Source organism: Rhinolophus hipposideros, assembly GCF_964194185.1.
Source record: "Rhinolophus hipposideros genome assembly, chromosome: 7".
In the NCBI taxonomy this organism is placed as follows: Eukaryota; Metazoa; Chordata; class Mammalia; order Chiroptera; family Rhinolophidae; genus Rhinolophus; species Rhinolophus hipposideros.
Window position 1 is genome coordinate 6292009 of NC_138053.1, and position 20191 is coordinate 6312199.

The following is a 20191-nucleotide window of genomic DNA, read 5'->3' on the forward strand; positions in this document are numbered from 1 at the left end:
GTACTAAACTTACAGACCTTGGGTTCAAAGAGCATTTTATAAATTTGACTCCAAAGGCAAAGGAAGTAAAAGCTAAAATAAACGAATGGGACTATATCAAACTAAAAAGCTTCTGCACAGCAAAAGAAACCATCGACAAACTAAAGAGGCAACCAACTGAATGGGAGAAGATTTTTGCAAACAGTGCCTCCGATAAGGGGCTAATATCCAAAATATATGAGGAAATCATACAACTCAAAAACAAAAAGTGGGGCGGCCAGTTAGCTCAGTTGGTTAGAGCCCAGGCTCTTAACACCAGGGTTGCTGGTTCGATCCCCACATGGGCCAATGTGAGCTGCGCCCTCCCCAGCTAGATTGGAACAACTGCTTGATGTGGAGCTGATGGGTCCTGGAAAAACACACTTAAAAGAAATAAAAAGTTAAAAAAAATAGTTGCTGGAATAGCTTACTTTGAAAACAAATAAACAAAAAACCCAAACAATCCAGTTAAAAAATGGGCAGAGGACCTGAAGAGACATTTCTCTAAAGAGGACATACAAATGGCAAATAGACATATGGAAAAATGCTCAACATCACCAATCATCAAAGAAATGCAAATAAAAACCACAATGAGATATCGCCTCACCCCAGTCAGAATGGCTATCATCAACAAGACAAATAGTAACAAGTATTGGAGAGGCTGTGCAGAAAAAGGAACCCTCATACACTGTTGGTGGGAATGCAGACTGGTGCAGCCGCTATGAAAGGCAGTGTGGAGGTTCCTCAAAAAATTACGAATAGAATTACCATATGACCCAGCAATCCCTCTCCTGGGTATCTACCCAAAAAATCTGAAAACATTTATCCATAAAGACACGTGTGCTCCAGTGTTCATTGTAGCTTTGTTTACGGTGGCCAAGACATGGAAACAACCAAAATGTCCTTCGATAGGTGAATGGATAAAGAAATTGTGGTATATATACACAATGGAATATTATTCGGCAGTAAGAAAAGATGAAATAGGACCATTTGCTACAAAATGGATAGATTTTGAGATTATTATGCTAAGCAAAATAAATCAGAAAGGAAAAGTCAAGAACCATGTGATTTCACTGATATGTAGGATATAAAACTGAAAGCAACAAAGGAACTAGACAATCAAATAAAGAAACAAAAACTCATAGACACAGACAATAGTTTAGTGCTTACCAGAGGGTAAGAAAGGTGGGGATGGTGGATGAGGGTAAACGGGGTCAAATATATGGTGATGGAAGGAGAACTGACTCTGGGTGGTGAACACACAATGGGATTTATAGATGATGTAATACAGAATTGTACACTTGAAACCTATGTAATTTTACTAACTATTGTCAGCCCCAATAAATTTTAATAGTAATTTTTTAAAAAACTTAGTCAAACTTCAAAAAATAAAAATAAAAAAGAAAGAAGGTCAAAAGGGGGAGAGAGAACTCTGTTGAGTTTTGCCAGTTCAGTCTGATAAAAAGAGCTGCTGCTACAAGAGTAAGAAAAGATTTATTGAAAGTTGAAGAGAGAGAGAGTTTTGGCAGAAGTTTTGCCAGGGCACAGTCTGATAGAGACAGCTGCTGAAGATTTAGAAAGTCACCGGCAAAGGGAGTTTAGCCAGAACGGAGCCAGATAGGGACAGCTGCACTGGTGAGAAGCAGTGCTGGGGTTTCATCTTTTTCCAAGGATGTAGGGTGCTTGTCAGCTTGCAGGGGGGCTGCTGCTACAACTGTCTTCTCCTGGGAACTGTCCTGGTCCCATCTATGATGGATGCCAGCTTGCAGGGATTTGCTGTTGCAATTGGGAACAGTTCTGTTCCCACCTAGGATGGCTGCTTGTCAGCTTGCTGTGGTGTGCTGGCCAGGGGAGTCAGAGCCCAGTGGTGAATGTTTAGCTTGTTCCTGTTAGCCCACAAGCTCATTCCTATTAACTCTTTGCCTGTCCCATCCTGTGAGCTCACAAGCCCGCTCCTGTTAACTCTTTACTTGTCTCATCACTGGGTGTGACCAGCCTTGCAAGTCCTTTCTCTGGTCATTTCTATTTACATATTTAGGTTCTTCCCACACAGAAGATACACTATTCAGCAATGAAAAGGGACTGCTACACACAAAGAGAAACCTTCCAGACACAATGTGGTGGGGAGAAGGCAGGTGCAAAGCACACCTTCTGCAGAACATTCATACCAAGCTCAAAACTTCCCAAGTCAGTCTATGGTGTTGGAACCAGGGTGACCTGGGGCGGCGGGGGGAGGCCAGTAGTGACTGCAGGGGAGCTGCAGGTGGCAGGGGATGGGCCTTCTTTTGATAAGGATGCTAGTTCCACAAGAGTGCTCACTTTTGAAAATTAACCTCGCTCCAGGCCCAGATTAGTAGACAGATCTGTTCTGTGGCTCTGTTTTACTTCAATACAAAGTTGAAGACAAAGAATGGATTGAGTGGGGTCATATGATGGGTCCTGTCCTCACTCAGCTTCATGTTGGGAGGGTGGCCCCTGGCAGCACAGCACTGGGCTCACTGTTGAGCGGCTGTCTATGGATGGCCCCTCCCTGGTGGACACAGCTGGTCTCTGGCCTTCCCTGTCCCACACGCTGCTGCCTCGAGGTCTGGCACGGACACCAGACTCCCAGCATTGCTCATGGGCATGGTGAGGGGAAAGGCAGAGGAAGTCGCCGGTGGGGCTTGCTGCACGCAAGACCTCCTTCTGGGTGCCAGGACCGTGGCCCTCAGCACTTCCTCCCTTTCCCCCCAGTGCTCTTTCCAGTCTTGCATAACCGCCTGGCCTGGCTGCCCTGTCCTGTGGACACCAGCCACAGTGGCCCCAGCCATCAGCTGCTATCTTTCCACTTCCCTCCTGTGGCCTCCCCATGGGCTGCCTTGCCCTCCACATGGCATCCGGCAGAGAGGTGTCCAAAGCATGAAGTAATAAAAACTCATGTTTTACCTCTGGGAGCAGGCTCACAGCCTTGTCAGGAAGATAGGATTTACTTCAATGCATGGATGAAACAAGTGAGTGACCAAATGATTAAAAGAAAAGGAATAAACATAAATGAAGGAAGGAGGTAATGAATCAATATAAGATTGGGGGCACAAAATGCAAACTTTTTAAAGTTGTAAAACTTTCAAAAGAAAATTGCAAGAAAATGTACAATTTAACTAATCCTTATAAAATTTTGGTTATTATAAGTATCTATTTACACATCAGCTGCTATGATGACACCGAGCCTCCAGAATCCCCCCACTTCCCATGGAGTGCTAGCCAAGGACTTACCCTGCATCAGGAGCGCTTTATATCTATGATCACATCTTATCCTCACAATGAGGCTGTCAGGCTGTCCCCACTTTATAGATGGGAAAACTGAGGCACAGAGAGGTACATAGATTGCCACACTGGTAAGGCAGGAGCTGGGACTTGAACCCAGGCAGTCTGGATCCCAGGCCCATGGTCTTAAGCACTGGGCTTCTCTACCTTGTTTTTGAACAATATGTGAATGAAGGGTGACTGGGGGTTCATGAGGAGCCAGCCTGCATGAACGCCCCAAGAGGGAGATGGTCATATCAGGCTGGACTGGAGGCGAGGCCGGAATTCCGAGACTAGCCTCAAGAATCTCAGCTTCTCTCCAGTTGAGGAACTGGCCAGCCTGGTCCTTCCCCAGATGGGCTGGGCTGGCCAGTTCCTCAACAAGGAAATCCCCAAGGCTGGGCCATGGAGATAGGCTGTATGGAGAGGGGTTTGCCACCAGCACCCAGGCAGTGGCTTCTGGGACCTTCTGTCGGGAGAGGGAATCTAGGGCTTCCCAGCCCTCGCTATGGTACGGTTCTTTCCTGTCTAAGCACTTCAAGTCCTCCTGCCCCTTCTCAAGCGAGAGCAGCCAAGAGCAGCCTGGATCCCCATTCCAGGCTGTGACAAAGCCTCCCCGGCCATACCACAGGACCAGTTCTTGCCTGGTGACTGGTAGGCAGAGGGGCCACTTGGTGAGATGCTGGCTATGCAGGGCTGAGGGTCTCACAAGCAGGTGTCTCTGCAGAAATGCAGGCCACTCACCATCTGTTTCCCAAGGGACCCCGAGTCTTCCTTTCTCAGCAAAATCAGACCATGAATGGGCTCGGGCAGGATCAGTGACGGACCTTGAGGCCTCATCAGAAGGGAGCCAGGTGCCTGCACTTGGGAGACAGGCTGAGAACATACCTGAGCCACACGCTCTGGGAACCACACTCCCTGGCAATTCCTTCCTCCTTGGCCTAGGGACACGGGAAGACATGCTGGCTGTGGTCCGGTGGCCTGACTGAGGGACTTACTGGTAACTCTGACTCCCATTTCTCGTTGTGTGTCCCTTGGCAAGTTAATTCAAGTTTAAGCCTGTTTTCCATCTGTAAAATGGCACTAAATGCATCTATCTATTCCTTGGGTGATTGTGTTCCCTAAGAGCAGACACTCCAGGTTGCTGGGACCACCTGTGCAAGGCTCAGACCACGGGGCAGGCTTGTGTTCTCTGTGGGGACTGTCAGTGGGGCGGTTGGTGGGAGTGTGGGGTGCAACTCTGGTCTAGAGCTGGGAGAGCTCAGCCTTTGCTCTGCCCAGGGATGGAGCTGAAGGCAGGGCCCGTGGGGAAGGATGGAGGTTTGTCCAGACCAGGCTGGGCTGCAGACAGCAAGGCCACGGACAGAGCCTGGGAGTACTGGGGGCAGGGCTATGTGTCCCACTGCCCTGCAGCGTCTGGCAGAGCTCAACACCAACATGGCCCTTGGCAAATAACCTAATGCCTGGGGGTTCTGTGAGCCAGGCCCACTCCAAAGCCAGGGGCCCCCAGCGCCACGCCTGTGCCCGCCCCCTGCAGACCCACCTCCTTGCCGAGTGGGCCCAGATGTGTCGTGGAGTGGGCCCAGATGTGTCGTGCGGTGCAAGTTATCTGAAGCCCCACATCCAAACATCAAGGCTAAATCCAGCAGCCAGCTGTGACCACAGGGAGTTTCGTGATGATGTTTGAACTTGAAACTCTTTCCAGTAATGAAAAAATCATGTCTTGGGATCCAGTCACCAGGGCTGGGCGGCCATTTCTGCTGCTTTCCAGCCCAGAGACAGAGTGCAGGAAAGTCAGCTGGAAGCATGAAGTCAGGCTGGGCCTTGCCAAGGGCCCAGCACCTCGGCCAATTCCAAGGGAACAAAGGACTGAGGGGTGGGTCCCCTGCGGCCAGGTGGTTTACAATGGTGTGAAGTGGCTGCTCATGCCAGCTTGCATCAAGCACCAAGGCCAAGATGATGCTACTTGTGGGGCTGCAGCTCGTCTCCTGAAAACCAGAAAGTCAACACTTGCCATGGCTTTATGGCCACACACCATGGGCTGCCTGCTCCATCCTTGCCTTGTGGAAACCTGTATTCACCGTCTTTCATCAAGGATTTTTCCTAGAGAATCTAGACTGGTGGTCCTCTTACGGGAAGGACAATTTTAGACAAAACTGCAAGGCATGAATTCAATAGACCCTTTCAGGATTTATCTCCATCTTCTCATAGCCTAGGAGGTGGCCTTCGTCTGTTTGCTGCCTCTGGGTGAGTCTACCCCCAATGTTTTACTGAAATGAGCGGGAACAACCCTCACCAGGTCCTCAGACGCCGCCAAGCGCATGCTCTTTACTAAGGGTCATCACTGCTTTATGGAACTTGACACTGCAGACTTTCAATGGGCAACCCTGAGACCACGCATGAAGTTAATGTTACAAAATGCCTGTCAACCATCTACTCTTGCTTCTGAGGAAATCCGGCAGGAAACACCTTTACAAATAGGTATTGTATCATAGCTTGCTTGACACTTCCTCAAAATAAAACCACAAGGTATGTGGTTGGGGGTGAGGCAGATCAGGAGGGAGAGGTAAGGCGACACACACACCACTGCTGACCAGAACAGGGAAACTGGGAAAACTGTGAGCGAAACACACGCAGTTCCAGGAGTGAGACAGAGCCTCTGAACCAGCCGGGCTAGGTAGGCTAGGTTCAGTTTTTTGTCAACAGGCCACCAGGTACCTAGGGACCCACAATTTCTACAACCAGCTGAAATTTGTTTTGTCTGTTCTTTGAGCCAAGGTTGGTAGCCGTGAGGCGAAATACAGAAAGCTGCTGACCTCTTATCACATATTGGAGTAAGACAGAATCCTAACTGCGCAGCCTGGGGAAAGCAACTCTTTTGGGGGTCTAAACAGGATGGGAGCCCCGTCTGTACTCCTCACACCACTCACAGGGAGAGCTGCTAACTAAAGTGGGCTACAGGTCATCTGAATTCCTAAAACCCTGCCTCCTTTTTCTCCCCCACCACAAGGAAACCGAGGCATCCCTGGGAGAACATACCTTCCAAACACATACCAGTGCAGAAACTGGGCTCCCACGGAGGAAGATGAGTACTGGGCAGTACAGCAGAGATGCCCACTAGTGGGGAAGCCAAGCAAGTCCCTTGAATTTTAGACCAGGGCTAGGGTGTTCAGAGGAAAGGCCCGTTCCTCAATCTTCCTCCGATAGAGCTTTTGGTCTCGGGGGTGAAAGAAAGCAGAAACGGAGGCAGGAAGTATGTGCAGAATAACCAACCTACTTCCAAAGGGAACTGGCCACCTGCTGCACGTCACAGCATTGTGGGAGGGCTGCGGGCTGCAGACTCGGCCTCAAGTCCTGGCCCCGTCTCCGAGTAAGAAAGACCGGGGCAACTGCTTGATTCTGACCTGACTTGATCTCTGAAGTCCCAAAGCAACCTTGGCCAGCAGTGGTAGTACACCTCATCTCACTTCACGTATCATGGGTGTTTTAGACCCCTGAAAATAAAGGTCTCTTATAATAGGCTAACTGCTGAGAAGGGTAAGCTTGTGTGCACGGAGTAGAATTCAAGTCTAGGTGGGCGGACTGGCTCCCAGCTCCCAGCCTCTCAGTGCCCCTACATAAAGGCAGAGGCCACTCCATAAACAAAGCTTTGCTTTCCGCTGCTGCAGGTCCAGAGCTTGGGATGGGGGGGTATTGGCATTTAGCCCAACTCCACTGACTGGATTTAATTTGTACCACATACACATTGCTTTGGTTTTATGGTCAGATGGAAATTTACTCAAGAGAACAGCTAGCTGTCTAGAAGCTTGGATTTTGTCATCAAGTCTATGTTCCCAGTCATTCTACTACATTTCCTGGCAAAATAATGGTTATCCTTGAACTATTATGGATTCAGGATCTTGTTTCAGAAACACTAAGCACACTGAAAATTCTTGATTTTGTCTGGTTCTTACTGATCTCATCTTGGTGGATGAGTTTCATACCCACTGCCAACGGAGTCAGGCTATTTATCAATTGTCTCATTTATGGATGCACTAGCCTTTTCATTAATACAGGCAGCTGGAGGGTTCATCTTACAGACTTCCTGGGCTCTGCGTTAGCAGGCCAGGGTGGCACTGCCATCCATCTTTAAACAAGCCCAGGGCCTGAAACCAGGGCTAATTTTGCCATTGCAGATAAAAAGGCAATTTGGTAAGGCAGTCACCTTGCCAGAAATCAATGCTGTTCTAAGGGAAGCTTTCCTGAGAGGCACCCGACTGTAGGAGGCAGAGACTGAGACATGTTGATTCAGGAGACAGTGAGTCAGCAGAACGGTTCATTCCCCCGCCTCACGCTTCCAGTGGAAGACAAGCCAGAGGCACAGCATCCACTGCCTGAGGTTCAACATTTCTTGAAGAAGCTGAGCCTGTTTTGTTTCGATGAGACGGAATGGGGCAGGAGAGCATTCCTTAAACCTTTCAGAAGCTAGCATGAGGCTGTAGGTAGTACTGACTGGGGGGCTTGTCCAGAGTGCAAACTCCGGTCTACCTGGCAGAGGGGAGAACATTTTTTAAAAAATGCTTTCTAACAGTACGTATAAAAACAAAAAATGTGCATACATACATATATAATTTTTATACTGCATATACCAATACTGGATAGGACAACAAACCTCCTTGGTAAGTCTGTGGTACCACAAAATTTTTGTTAAAAAGAGACTTATACATAGGAGCTTAACTCCCTTTATAAGTAGCCTTCGCAGGGGCACGATTCTCCATGATGGGACGTACATGTGGGTGAGGACAGCGTGGTTTTGCACGTTTTCTGAGAACACTTTAATGGGACCGTGAGATTCTACTGTAGGAGCCGTCTCCTCCTAATGTCTGTTGGTAGATTAATAACAAGTTAGTTTTCCTGAGGACAGATTTGTAGGGCACAGGAGAGGCAGAGGGCTATGCTGAGAACAGAAAGTAACTGGAGTCGGTGTGATTTGTTTATGTGGGAGGAGCTAATGTATGTGCTCTGTCTGGGGAGGGATTCTGACCTCAAAATCGTACCTCAGCTGCATACAGCTGGCATGTTACAGATGAAAGGTCGGGGCTCCAGCCTCAGCCCCCACGTTTAAGGGCAGTGGTCTCAGAAGCATCGTGGCGTCCTCACGAGGACCTGCACCAACAGTGCCAACTAACCCTCATTTTGCATTCCACCTACCACCGAACCACCCACGAGTTTCCCGATATAATCATGAAAACACCTTAGAAAGAAATAAATTAGTGTGTGAAAGGCATGGATGGATTTTATTTATTACCCTATATCTACATTTTAATTTGAGGTAAAATATAAGCAACACATAAAAATGCCTATTTCTGCTACCATGTAATATAATTCTCCATTGTGAATATTGTGATAAAGCTAATGAACACTCTATGCCATCACATACTCTAGCTTTTCATATAGCTGGGATTTTACAACTCTTATTGTCTGTGAAATCTCAACACATGTCAGATTCTCCTAGAAATGGCGCAGAACAGCAGTGGGTGCAGAATGGTTTATGACCCCTCACTCCCCACACTGGAGCCTCAATGTTACAAGTAGAATTATAAAATAATGAAGGCAATGAAAACCCCTTGAGATTGATCCAAGCTGGAACAGTGTTCCAAAGAAATCCACACCACAATAGGTTACATGATAGTGAGGCTTTAGTGTCATTTCGCTTGCCCAAACACTCATACCTGATCTTAAACTTCTGGCACACCATGCATTTTATTTGGATGACAAGTAAATGTGGAAGAGGGTCTCCTATAAGGTATCCCACCTATAAGCCACACGCAGAGATTCTGACCTCTTATTGGCTACTAGGTAATCCAGATGGTTGTTTTTTAATTAGGATAAAAAAACGTATGAACCATGATAGATAGCTTAGGAAAAGGTTTAGTCAAATATACAGATACTAACTGTTCACTCAGTCATTAAGGAGAGCCGTGAACAAAAGGATCATTGAAATGATTTTTCAGATAGAAAAACTAAAGAACTAAACTATCACAGGTGTTTTCTTCACTGCAGAAGCTGAGATGTTCAGTAGGAGATATCTTCACTTGATTGGAAAATAAACACCATAGCTGAAGGCTCTGCTGAATCCGTAAAAAAAAATCTGGTGCGATTCATCCCTGTCATTTTCCCTGTCATTTTTCCAGCATTGCTGTAAAATCCTTATAATACATTCCAAAGTAAACCAGCCATTCCAAATCTACAGTCACTCTGCTCTTTAATTCAATTCACAGAACTGCTGAAAAAGTAGACATTTCTATCTAAAAGTAGAAAAAAAGGTTTGTATAGAAGGTATTTCTGTTATACAAGTATATTACACGGCTTGGGGCAGTAACAGGTCCGAAAAGCTCTTCTCACCCACTGACACTTTAAGCTAAAAGAGGAGAGAAAACAAACAAGCAAGAAAACAGGTTAATCTGATGATAGGAACTGAACACTCACACATATCACAACTTAGTTAGCCCTTCAACCCATGGCAAATTCCATGACAAAAAAAGTCTATAAAAAATGCGGCATCAGGTACAGATGGGTCCTGTCACGCTGTGTCCTATTAACCACCAGCTAAACATGCAGCAGCTCAGGCTTACTGAGGTTCAGCAGACACGAGAACCGAGTCCTGCTGACTCCCGTTCTGGAGCTGCCCCTCCTGTTACTTACTGACCTGGCCAAGTTTAAGAAGTCTGGAACAACAGGCCCAGGCTTGTAACTTAAGTATGCAAGACGCACAGCGACTGCGCAGCTCAACCAGACTCTGCAAACACTGTCGCTATGATCAGGGGGAGTCAGCGTAGGGACAGTGACGCAGTGAACCCCACTGTGAGACTGGGTAAATCATTTCCTTTTAAGGCAAAAGTACATTTACACTTTTGACTGACATATACCGATCCAAGGGAAAACCTCTGCTTGAATCTTCTAGCTCAAGCCATGTGGTGATGGCTTACAATTGGAGCGTACATGCCCTGAAGGTGGGGCATTTATGGCCGAAGCAGGGAAAACACATTAGCTTGTGGGTGTGCTGGACGCTACATGGCACCCGGGACACAGAGGCTGAGTTACCCTGGGAGGAAGAGGTCTACCACGTGGGGTCTGGTTCCTGCTTGATCTGGGAGTTTCCATCAGCCTCCTTGACTTCTAACAAGAAAAACAAAAGAGAACAGTTTCATTCCACTATTAATGCAAACCTGCTCAATTATAAATCCACTCATGCCAAACTATCTACAAACATGATTTAATAGGAATAATACCGACGGAGACAATAATGTTTCTCTAACAGTAAGTTCTAAATGTTACTACTTATGTTTTCAAAGTAACAAACATCTTATTATGTCTGTAAAGGATCAGCGCTATCTAGGTTCTATAGCAGTCATTCCACTGTTTCAGGATTCATTAAGAATCACTAGAGGGGAAAATGGAGCAAAAGAACCCAGGAGTCATCTCTGAACATGTTTCTGGACATAGACTACAAATCCAATTCACCCAGAAACAAAAGAACAAAACACCCACAGTTCTAGTTTAAAAGCTGTAAAAACACAGCTAATCCTTTGTCCTAATAAAAGTCTTAAGGAACTCCAGTTTTTGATGACCCTTTTTACCTTCTGTTGTGGGAACCTCCAACTGGTTTGGCTCAGCTGATTCTGAAGAGAAACACATGAAGATTTACTGTAATTATTGTTTCAAAAGTGGCTTTCAATTATTTAGAGTCCAGAGGAAGGAGAGAAAGCTCTCCAGTCAGTGTACACAAACCACAAGTTTAGGATGAAACAATACACACAGATTCTTGAGATTAAACACACAATTACTCAACTAGACTTTTCAAATTTCTACTTTTCTGAATTGTGTTAAATGAGCTTACACAACCAAAGTATAATTAAATAACAATATAAATTAGCACAGCTCTAACATGAAAGGAAGAAGTTCCTGCTTTGTGTCCTCCCCCCTTTCTTTTGTGAGTTCCCTTTTAATAAAAGTCTTTCATTACTTTCAAAGAATCATAGTAGTAGGCCTGATCACTTGGTCCTCAGGAATTTTTAAAACCACAACACACGCATTTCCACCCAACACAATTTGGCTTTCAACTACCATTAGACACAAGTGGCATACAGAGTCAAGTTAAAAAGACAACCATCTCACTCAAAAAACTGCACTCTACTCATTGGTCTTAGGGTTCCTGACCTTTACCTGACCTGGTACAGTGGATCAAATAGCATGTGGCCCACAGATGTCAGTCAGGACCTATGGACTGAGCTTACACAGGCTTTAGTCAAAGAAAGCCTAAGGGTGTGTGCACACGTGTATGGTCTGTGGAACTGACTCCTAAAAGTGAGGCAAAGGTAAGCATGTGCTGCCAAACAATTTTGTCTGATCTATTTTACTGAAAAAGTAGGAATATTTCTATGTTTTACCCTGCTTAATTTACCTTGGATCACTGGGCCTTCTGACTCATTCTGATCAACCAACTCTGAAAATAAAACAATTCATTTAACAATTTAACGACATGCTGTGGCATCTGGAAAGCATTTTTATATACATTCTCTATTTTGGTGCTCCAATTTTACCATAACAGGCACTCTTTTCCTTTTGACAAGAAGAGAACAAACATTTCAAGTTCTGGCATGTTCCCTCAAAATAACTAATCCATAGCAATTACCACAAAATTCTATTACAGACTATTGCACAGGGATGAGAACAAAACTGAACATTTTCTAAGGGGCCAGAAAAGTTTAAAATACAATCCATGACCCTGAAAAGTGAATGCCAGAGAACAGGGTCAAGTGTGAAGCAGTACATAATGACAGGGAACAGGTGTGATGACAGCACATAACTCAGTTGGGGTGGGGGTGAAGGGAACAACTCACAAGGCTCTGCTGCTTAGTGGCCCCTGAAAACCCCTGAACATGAAACGGAAGAGACTTACACCTTCTCAATGAAAAACTAAAGAACTGAATACTCAATATAGATGAATTTCAAAGAGCTAGAATAATACCAATTGGGAAAAAAGACTGAAATACCAACGGTATTAGAAAAGGATCATTCTCATTAAAAATTTTAATAAAAAATTAAAAGAACATAAACATACTACACAAGTGTGTTTTGCTAAAAGCACTATTTAAAATGATATGAACATCAGGGAACTGGAAGAACACTTATATTTGTTCATGCAACAACATTTGAGCCCAGTGTCTACCAGACATTATGTTTAATAATAGAAGTTACTTATTCTAGCACAGCAATTACATAACAATAGTAAAAGTAGTAACAGTAATAATGACAATTATAGATTGTATTCACTGAGGACGTACTAGGAGGACAGGCATTGTTCTAGGTTATGGGTAGACAAACTTTTTCATAAGGAGCCAGTTAGTAAATATTTTAGGCTCTGCAAGTTACAAACGCTCTGTGGCAACTTCTTACCTCTGCCATGAGCAAACTGGCCTGGCAGTGTTTTAATAAAACTTTATTTACAAACATGGGCAGGAGCTTGCTAACCCTTTAGATGCTTGACATATGAGTCATTTAAAATGCTCTAAAACTCCCATGTGGGTACTAATATCATTACCGTTTTATGATGAATAAACATATTTTAAAAAGTTAAGCAACTTGCCCAATTTTACACCTACAAAGTGCACTGTGCTTTAACACTAAGAGCTAAACTAATGCTAGCTTTGCAAGGTCATTGCTGTACGTGGAGTGAAATTTTACACTGAGCTCAGTGCGTGAGCACACACCCACCCCCTCTCACATTCTGGGGGAAAAACAAAAATCCAAAGACTTCATGAAATACTCACGGTTATTAATCACAAGGCCTGGAAATGGTCTAAAGAAAGAAATAAATTATGTAACAGTTTATTTTTACTCTACAAGAATTTACAGGTATATTCAGTTTCTACAACTAATATTTAACCTATGTCACTTATGTGCGAAAATGAGAAATGCTATCTACTACTTTTTTAATCTTATATTTTTTAATCGAGCGATAGATACATAGATAAATGAATTAACTAATATGGAACACTGCTAGAAAATGTTACATTAAAGATGGTGAGGAAAACAAAAAAATAAGAACAAAGAAAGGGAAATAGAATAATTTTGGTGAAATGATCTAATGGAAGAAGACTTTTTTCCCAGACCCCGGGAGAATGGCACGGAAAATGAACATTGGTTAAGTGGGGCAAAAATATGGGATTTTTAGGGAAAGGGTATTAAGAGAAGATGGGAGTGGACGAGAAAAGGCCTTGGAAGGGTAATGCGCTAGCTATTTCTGAATGCCAGTCCTAAGGGATGTATACTAGAGGGCGGGAACTTGACAATGAACTGGCCAGGGAGATTCAGATAGTCAAGTTTTTGTGAGGTGGAAGAGAAGAGTGAAGACACCTTGGGACTTCTGCTTAGGTGGATGGAAAAGAAGGCGTGTTGGATGAACACATACTGTGATAAGCACATACTAATAATGTAATTCTTACATTCATAATGCTGCTAGAGGGTAGGGATCATCATCATTCCTACTCTGTGGATAAAGAGCTGATGTTCTCAAAGGGAACAATTACAATGTCATTGTACGGACAAGGAAACAGATGTGACTTGGCTGACTTGGGATCAAATCCCTGAGATGCCAAAGACAAAAACCTTTCTGTAAAGGACCAGATAGTAAATATTCGAGGCTAGTGTCTCTGTCACCGTGAATCTAAAGTTTACCACTGTAACATGAAAGCAGCCATGGATCAGGTGTAAACAAACAGATGACTGTCTGAATAGACTTTATGAAAACAGGAGACCGGCTGGATCTGGTCTACAGGCCATGGTTTGCTAACACCTTACCTTAAAAACCAGAGAATTAAAAGAGTCGGCCCGGGGAGGAGAGACTCTAATAGTACAATAACTAAAGTATTTTAATTGTTCGTTTCATTACATGGTAAACTTGATTCTATTACTACATGTGACTACATTTTGGAAGGTGACTTAGTGTCACGATCTGCAGATTCATTCTTATAACCAAGCAGAGACCTTTCACTTACCTAATGACTGTGAATTTAATGAACTCAGCAGAATCTAAAATCCTTCTCATGGAGCTGATTTCCAGGTAACTAGGTGCTTTGAATGACACTCCAGGAGGCATGCCATCAACCACCACACAGCCAGGGTTAATCGTGATTTTTCTGTAGGGAACTTTCACAGGGAAACCCATACCAATAGCTTCACCTACAATGAGACACACAGCATGAATGCATAGATTAACCCATCAACTTAAGGAATGTTTAAAAAGCACATGACCAACATTTATTTTAAGACTGCCCCCACTGCTAACTAACATCTTTGTATACTTGAAACAATCTTATATATAAACCTTAATTTTATTTACTTTGATACTGACCATTATCAATAGTCTACCACATTTAATGTTTTCTTACTAAAGAACTTTAGGAAAACCAAAACACTTATCACTTTATTTCCTTTTATATATAATAGGAAGATTATAACTATCTGAGCATAATTTTGTTTCATTGAAACAAAATTTTCTTGCTTATTTCAGGCTGCCCTATGCAACTGAAAAACTTACCAAATTTTCGACTGAAGAGGTCATTGACTTGCTCTCTTAGCTGTCTAGCTTTTTCAACTTTTGACAGTCTCTCATTATCATCATCTAGAAAAGTTAAGAGAAAACTCATGACTTAATAATATAACTTTAATTCCAAGTAAATTTTTAGGTGCTCTATGTAACTCACTTTGTTTTTGGAATATGTTAAGTATTTTAAACTAATCAAGACTGAAATGATTTAACCCGATTTAACAATAATATTAAATTGAAAATGCTACAGGGGGCGGCCAGATGGCTCAGTCGGTTAAAGCGCGAGCTCTGAACAACAGGGTTGCCGGTTCGATTCCCACATGCACCAGTGAGCTGCGCCCTCCACAACTAGACTGAAGACAACGAGCTGCCGCTGAGCTGCTGGAGGGTCGCTGGATGGCTCAGTGGCTTACAGCACGAGCTCTCTTAACAACAAGGTTGTCGGTTCACTTCCCGCGTGGGATGGTGGGCTGCGCCCCCTGCAACTAAGATTGAAAACGGCGACTGGACTTGGCGCTGAGCTGCGCCCTCCACAACTAGATTGAAGGACAAAGACTTGGAGCTGATGGGCCCTGGAGAAACACACTGTTCCCCAATAAAAAAAATTAAAAAATTAAAAATGCTACAACTTTATTCTTGTTATAAAGAGCTTTCTTTACCTGCTGTTTTATACAGATTTTTAAAACAACACCAGGCATCTGGGTGGTCAACGGGTTTTAGCTCAAGCCAAGTCTAGTACCTGCCTAGAGCTATTTAGAAATCAATTGACAAGGTGATGTATTGGGTTGACAATCTCTGCAGGGGGTGGGAAGGAGAGTATCCCTGCATGAACAGAGCCAATCTCAGTAGTCGAATCATTAAAGTGAAAAACTGAAGAGGAAAGCACCCCACCAGCTATGATTCAGGCAGAGAAATCTTACCTGGAATTGTGACCTGAATGATGTTAAGATCTTCCACACCTGATGCAGTAGTATTAACATTGGGCGATGAATTTATTTTCCCTTAAAATAGAAACTTAAGATTACCACAGATACAAAATATAATTAAATCTTCTCTAATAATGTGCTTATAATTCAGACTGCACAACATAGTATTTTAACCCAACTTTTATTCCAGGTTTGTTCCTTTCCATGGAATGTTTTGTCATTCCCCAACATTAAGCTTCCTGAAAGACTTATTTCTTTTTTCTTCCTTCTGACGCTTAGAATAGCATCAGATACAGAGATTCTCAATGATTAAAGAACTAAAAATCATAAACTAGTCACAACCCCAATTTTGAATGAGCTTTCCTATTTTTATCTCAACAGCTGGTCTTTAAACAATTTTTAAACCACTGCTGCAAAATAAATGTCTAACAGCATGTCTTCTGTAGCAAAAACACTTACTTGGAGGGCTCTTAGAGGAGGAGGTGCTCTCCTTAATTGCTGTCTCAAACATCTCAGGTCTAAAAACAAGAAAAGAGAAAACGTGTGTTAATTTCCAATTGCTTCAGAGCATAGATATGTATTTTCTAATTCTAACTATTCCCACCGATTTCAATTGTGTTGGCTTAATTCAAAGGTCTCCAAGAGGCAGGAGAGAAATTTAAATAGTAAAAGATTAAAAATTAAACAAGTAAAAGATTTCAAAGATCAGTAATTCTAAGTATACATTAGATTCTTAGTAATGGAAGAACAAAAAAAAGAAAGAAAAGCAAGGTTTATCTAAAGGAACACATACAAAAAGACTAATTATAATTGTGATTACAACATCCACCCAAGCCTTATCTAATTTAAATAGTTCCTTCTTCCCATGGTTTCAAGATATCCTGGAAAGACTCAGTTCTTGAGCAAGAGAATCTTTGTTTCTCAATTAGGAAGGGGAAGCAGAGGCCACACCTGGACAAAAGCACAAAAGGTGGCCACTATGCTTGGCAATGTCATCTTTGATGAATTGACAGCATCTCTGGGTGATGCAAGTGTTAATAAAAAAAACCCTAAAATTAATCTTAAATAATTCTTTTTTGTATGTGAGTGTGGGGACAGAGCCAGGAGTGCAGTTTCCAGGCTCTCGGCCTCACATGGAAAGTTGCTGGCTCAGGTAGTAAATGGCCATCAACTGTGATTGGATGGCAGTTGGCTGTGGCTAGTTGGCCGTCAGCTGTAGCCAGTGAACCACTGGCCACTAATATAACTACGGTGGCTACGCGAGCAGAAAATGGGGGCTAGCAATTAGATGGTGACTGAGCTAGCAAGCACGAATTGCAGTTAGCAAGTGAGGTTGGTTGGTTGGTTGGCAGAGAAGTGGATGGAAGGTTGCAGATTGTGTGGCTCCTGCTTCCTGTGTCTCCGACCCAGCTGCCAGCGAGAATATGGTGGTATGACTCCCCTACCTATGGCTCTGTGGGTGTTTCTTTTTGGCCTCACCATCTCCTGTGTTCTTATGTGGAGAGAGTTCTTCTGTGCTGAGACCTTGCATGACAGTGTGGCTTGACTTTTCATTCTTTTTCTAATCCGCCATCTTGGACCTTCTCCCAATTTCAAATAATTCTTGAGTATTAATATGTATTTTCTAATTCTAACTATTCCTATTTATTTTAATTGTGTTGGCTTAATCCATAGATTTCCAAGCAAATAGGAAAGAAATTTAAAATATTGTGTTAAGTTGGAGAAATAAAAGGGTTTTATAAAACCAAACCATTGCTTAGATTCCAGGACCATCAACCATTAAAAATACAACTGTGGGTAGGTTTACCAACATCAAGTTGTTATCCCTCTGGCAAGCTAGAGCCCTCCTTTCCTCTTTTAATCAATTATGGAAAATTTTAAACGTATACAAAAGTACAGCTTAAAGAGCGTTTTTGACACAGGGGCTAATTTGGCCCTGTCCCAAAAGTGAATCCATGAACCCGTTTCCCAGCGTCAAACAGTTACTAACTCATGGCCAACCGCATTTCATCTAATTTCCTTACTTTTTAATAATGAACTTAATTTTGGCTTTGTTTCTGAGTATCTTCTCCAGCCTTGGAATGCCAAAAGTAGATGGTCGTCGGAATGGCACACCTTCAGGTAAGCCTTCCACATAAAAGTCTTCTGGAAAAGACTCGAATAATGCAAATGGCACTTTCACAGCTTGTTTAAGGCCGAGAGCTTCACCTACAAAAATACACACATTTCTCACATTTACAACTTTTAAAAAACTAAACCTTTTTCATAAATGCATTTTAAGTTGTATTTCGAGGCTACTAAAATTACATTCTTTTAAAAAAATCACATTAATTTTAAAACTTCTTAAATCTCTTGGTGCTCAGAAAAGTGGAAGGAATGATGAAATTCATGCCTACAAAACCCATTTACTTCCAATGATAGTTGAATTTAAATGTGGACATTTTTACTCTGCTCACATTTTATCTAAAAAAACAGTAACTTATATTTTTAAAATGTTTCAAAATAAACTTACCACATTTTTCATTGAAAAGATTTTCAACTTTCTGTTTTAGATCTGTGATTTTGGCATTCCAAGCCTCTGCATTAAAAAAACAAGGTAGTTAAGCTGCTAGTAATATTTATCAATATACATCTATGATCAGAATTTTTCATCTTATTTTAATGTATATCTTTAGGAAGTACAAAGTAAGAAAATACATACGTTTTTAACAGTCATGTCTTGACAACTACTCTATCTTGACACATATTAATTGTTTTTATTATATTACTAATACGTTGGTTACAAATAAATGACATACGCTAAAGCAAATAAATAAATAAGGCCCAAAAATCTCCCAAAAGACAATTATAGTACCTACTATGTGCCAGGTATAGTCCTACCCTTTAAATGATTTAATATTTATAATCCTCATAATAATACTATGAAGCAGGAAGTAATGTGGTCCCCATTTACACCCGAGGAAACGGGCCCAGAAAGGTTAAGCAGCTCGCCCAACATCACAAAATTACAGTGTTGGCACCAGACTGGAACTCAAGCAGTCTGACGTTACAGTCTGTGCCTTTAATTGCTAATACATATTGACTTACAAAATAAAAAGCAATTCACTTAGTAAAGCATTTTTATTCTTTTTATTTAAAAAGATGAAATCAAGAAAAATAAAATGCATATTTACCAAAGGAAAACTCTCTCCCTCGAGGCTTAAAAGGAACATTAGAACCATTGGTCTGGGTAGGGGTTCGCACAGCTGAGGTCTGAGGGTTGTTGTTATTAGGGCCTGAAGAAGAATTAAAGAACAATATAATCAACCACATATTTAATGATTCGTATTGAAGCCGAGCATGTGCTGGAAAACAAAGTTAAGTTCAAACAGCACCCTGCAATGAAAACAGGCACTGCAGCTAGTTCCACAGACCTCCATTCACTTCTCTACTTCCCTCTCTACAATCAGGCATTCTCCCCCCAAACAATGAGCTTTCTAGCTCATCCCAGGTACTTTCAATTTACTTAAGGTTTCATGGTGCCCTCCGGGAGCCATGTAACTTTCGGTTACCTATGTTGGCTTATATGTTTCCCTTTCAACCCTTGAACATAAGCACAACTTTAGGTACAATTATCTCCACTATGAAGCTTTCCTTTGGATTATCTAGCTGACTCTGACATGCCGTTTCTTTGAATTCTTAGTACAACTTAGAAACCATGCTACAGGTAACAATCAGTTGTTTTCCATTAAATGAAAGTGAGTGTTAGTTTCAGTTATCCTTGTAAACACCAGGCCCTAACTCTTCTTTATAGAGGGTCATCTAATGCTTAAAGAATAAACTTATCTTAATCTGAAGGAAGACAACAATTTTTTAAAAAGCCAAAGTAACATCCAAACATATTATGTATATTAACTAAATTAGTTCCCAGGCATTGTTACCATTTCCACTTTACCGATGGAGAAACTGAGTCATGGGGGCTATGTAACTTACAGTCGATTGCACGGCTGGTCAGGGGTGGACTGGGGTACCAACCTTCAAAGTCTGGCTCCTCAGCCTTCACCACTACACTATCTCCCCGACATACTGCAGACAAAATTTTCCTGGATCATTTCCTAGATCTAAGTGATGGATGGCAAACCCACAGCACACATACGGTCACTCCTATCTTCCGTCTTAGCCTGGATATGGCCTCAGAATCCGTAAGAGTATTAGAGGTGTCTCATAAGAATGGGGAATGCAGATGAAATTTATCTGTCAGTCCCTAAAAAAAAAAATCAAGATTCAACATTCGAGTCTTTAAGCCTCTCAGAACTCCGGAACAAAAACCACAGCTTCCTGAGTCAGTATAGTGATGAAAGCAAAGTGTTTCTGGCCTACCTGGCCCTAGCAACCT

At 42.6% G+C, this 20191-nt stretch overlaps 1 protein-coding gene across 1 annotated transcript in view; it reads right to left on the reverse strand.

The window, feature by feature from the left end:
• Nucleotides 1-9527: 9527 nt before the first annotated feature.
• The window catches only part of GTF2I (general transcription factor IIi), a gene marked incomplete at its 5' end in the record, with an annotated part of 97381 nt that continues 86717 nt past the window's right edge, over nucleotides 9528-20191 (reverse strand). The window contains 12 exon segments of the mRNA XM_081054138.1: nucleotides 9528-9700; nucleotides 10384-10458; nucleotides 10920-10961; nucleotides 11744-11785; nucleotides 13113-13141; nucleotides 14340-14523; nucleotides 14882-14965; nucleotides 15811-15891; nucleotides 16276-16334; nucleotides 17841-18024; nucleotides 18329-18394; nucleotides 18990-19091. Coding sequence (XP_080910264.1) covers nucleotides 10400-10458; nucleotides 10920-10961; nucleotides 11744-11785; nucleotides 13113-13141; nucleotides 14340-14523; nucleotides 14882-14965; nucleotides 15811-15891; nucleotides 16276-16334; nucleotides 17841-18024; nucleotides 18329-18394; nucleotides 18990-19091 — 932 coding nt within the window. The 3' untranslated portion in view covers nucleotides 9528-9700; nucleotides 10384-10399.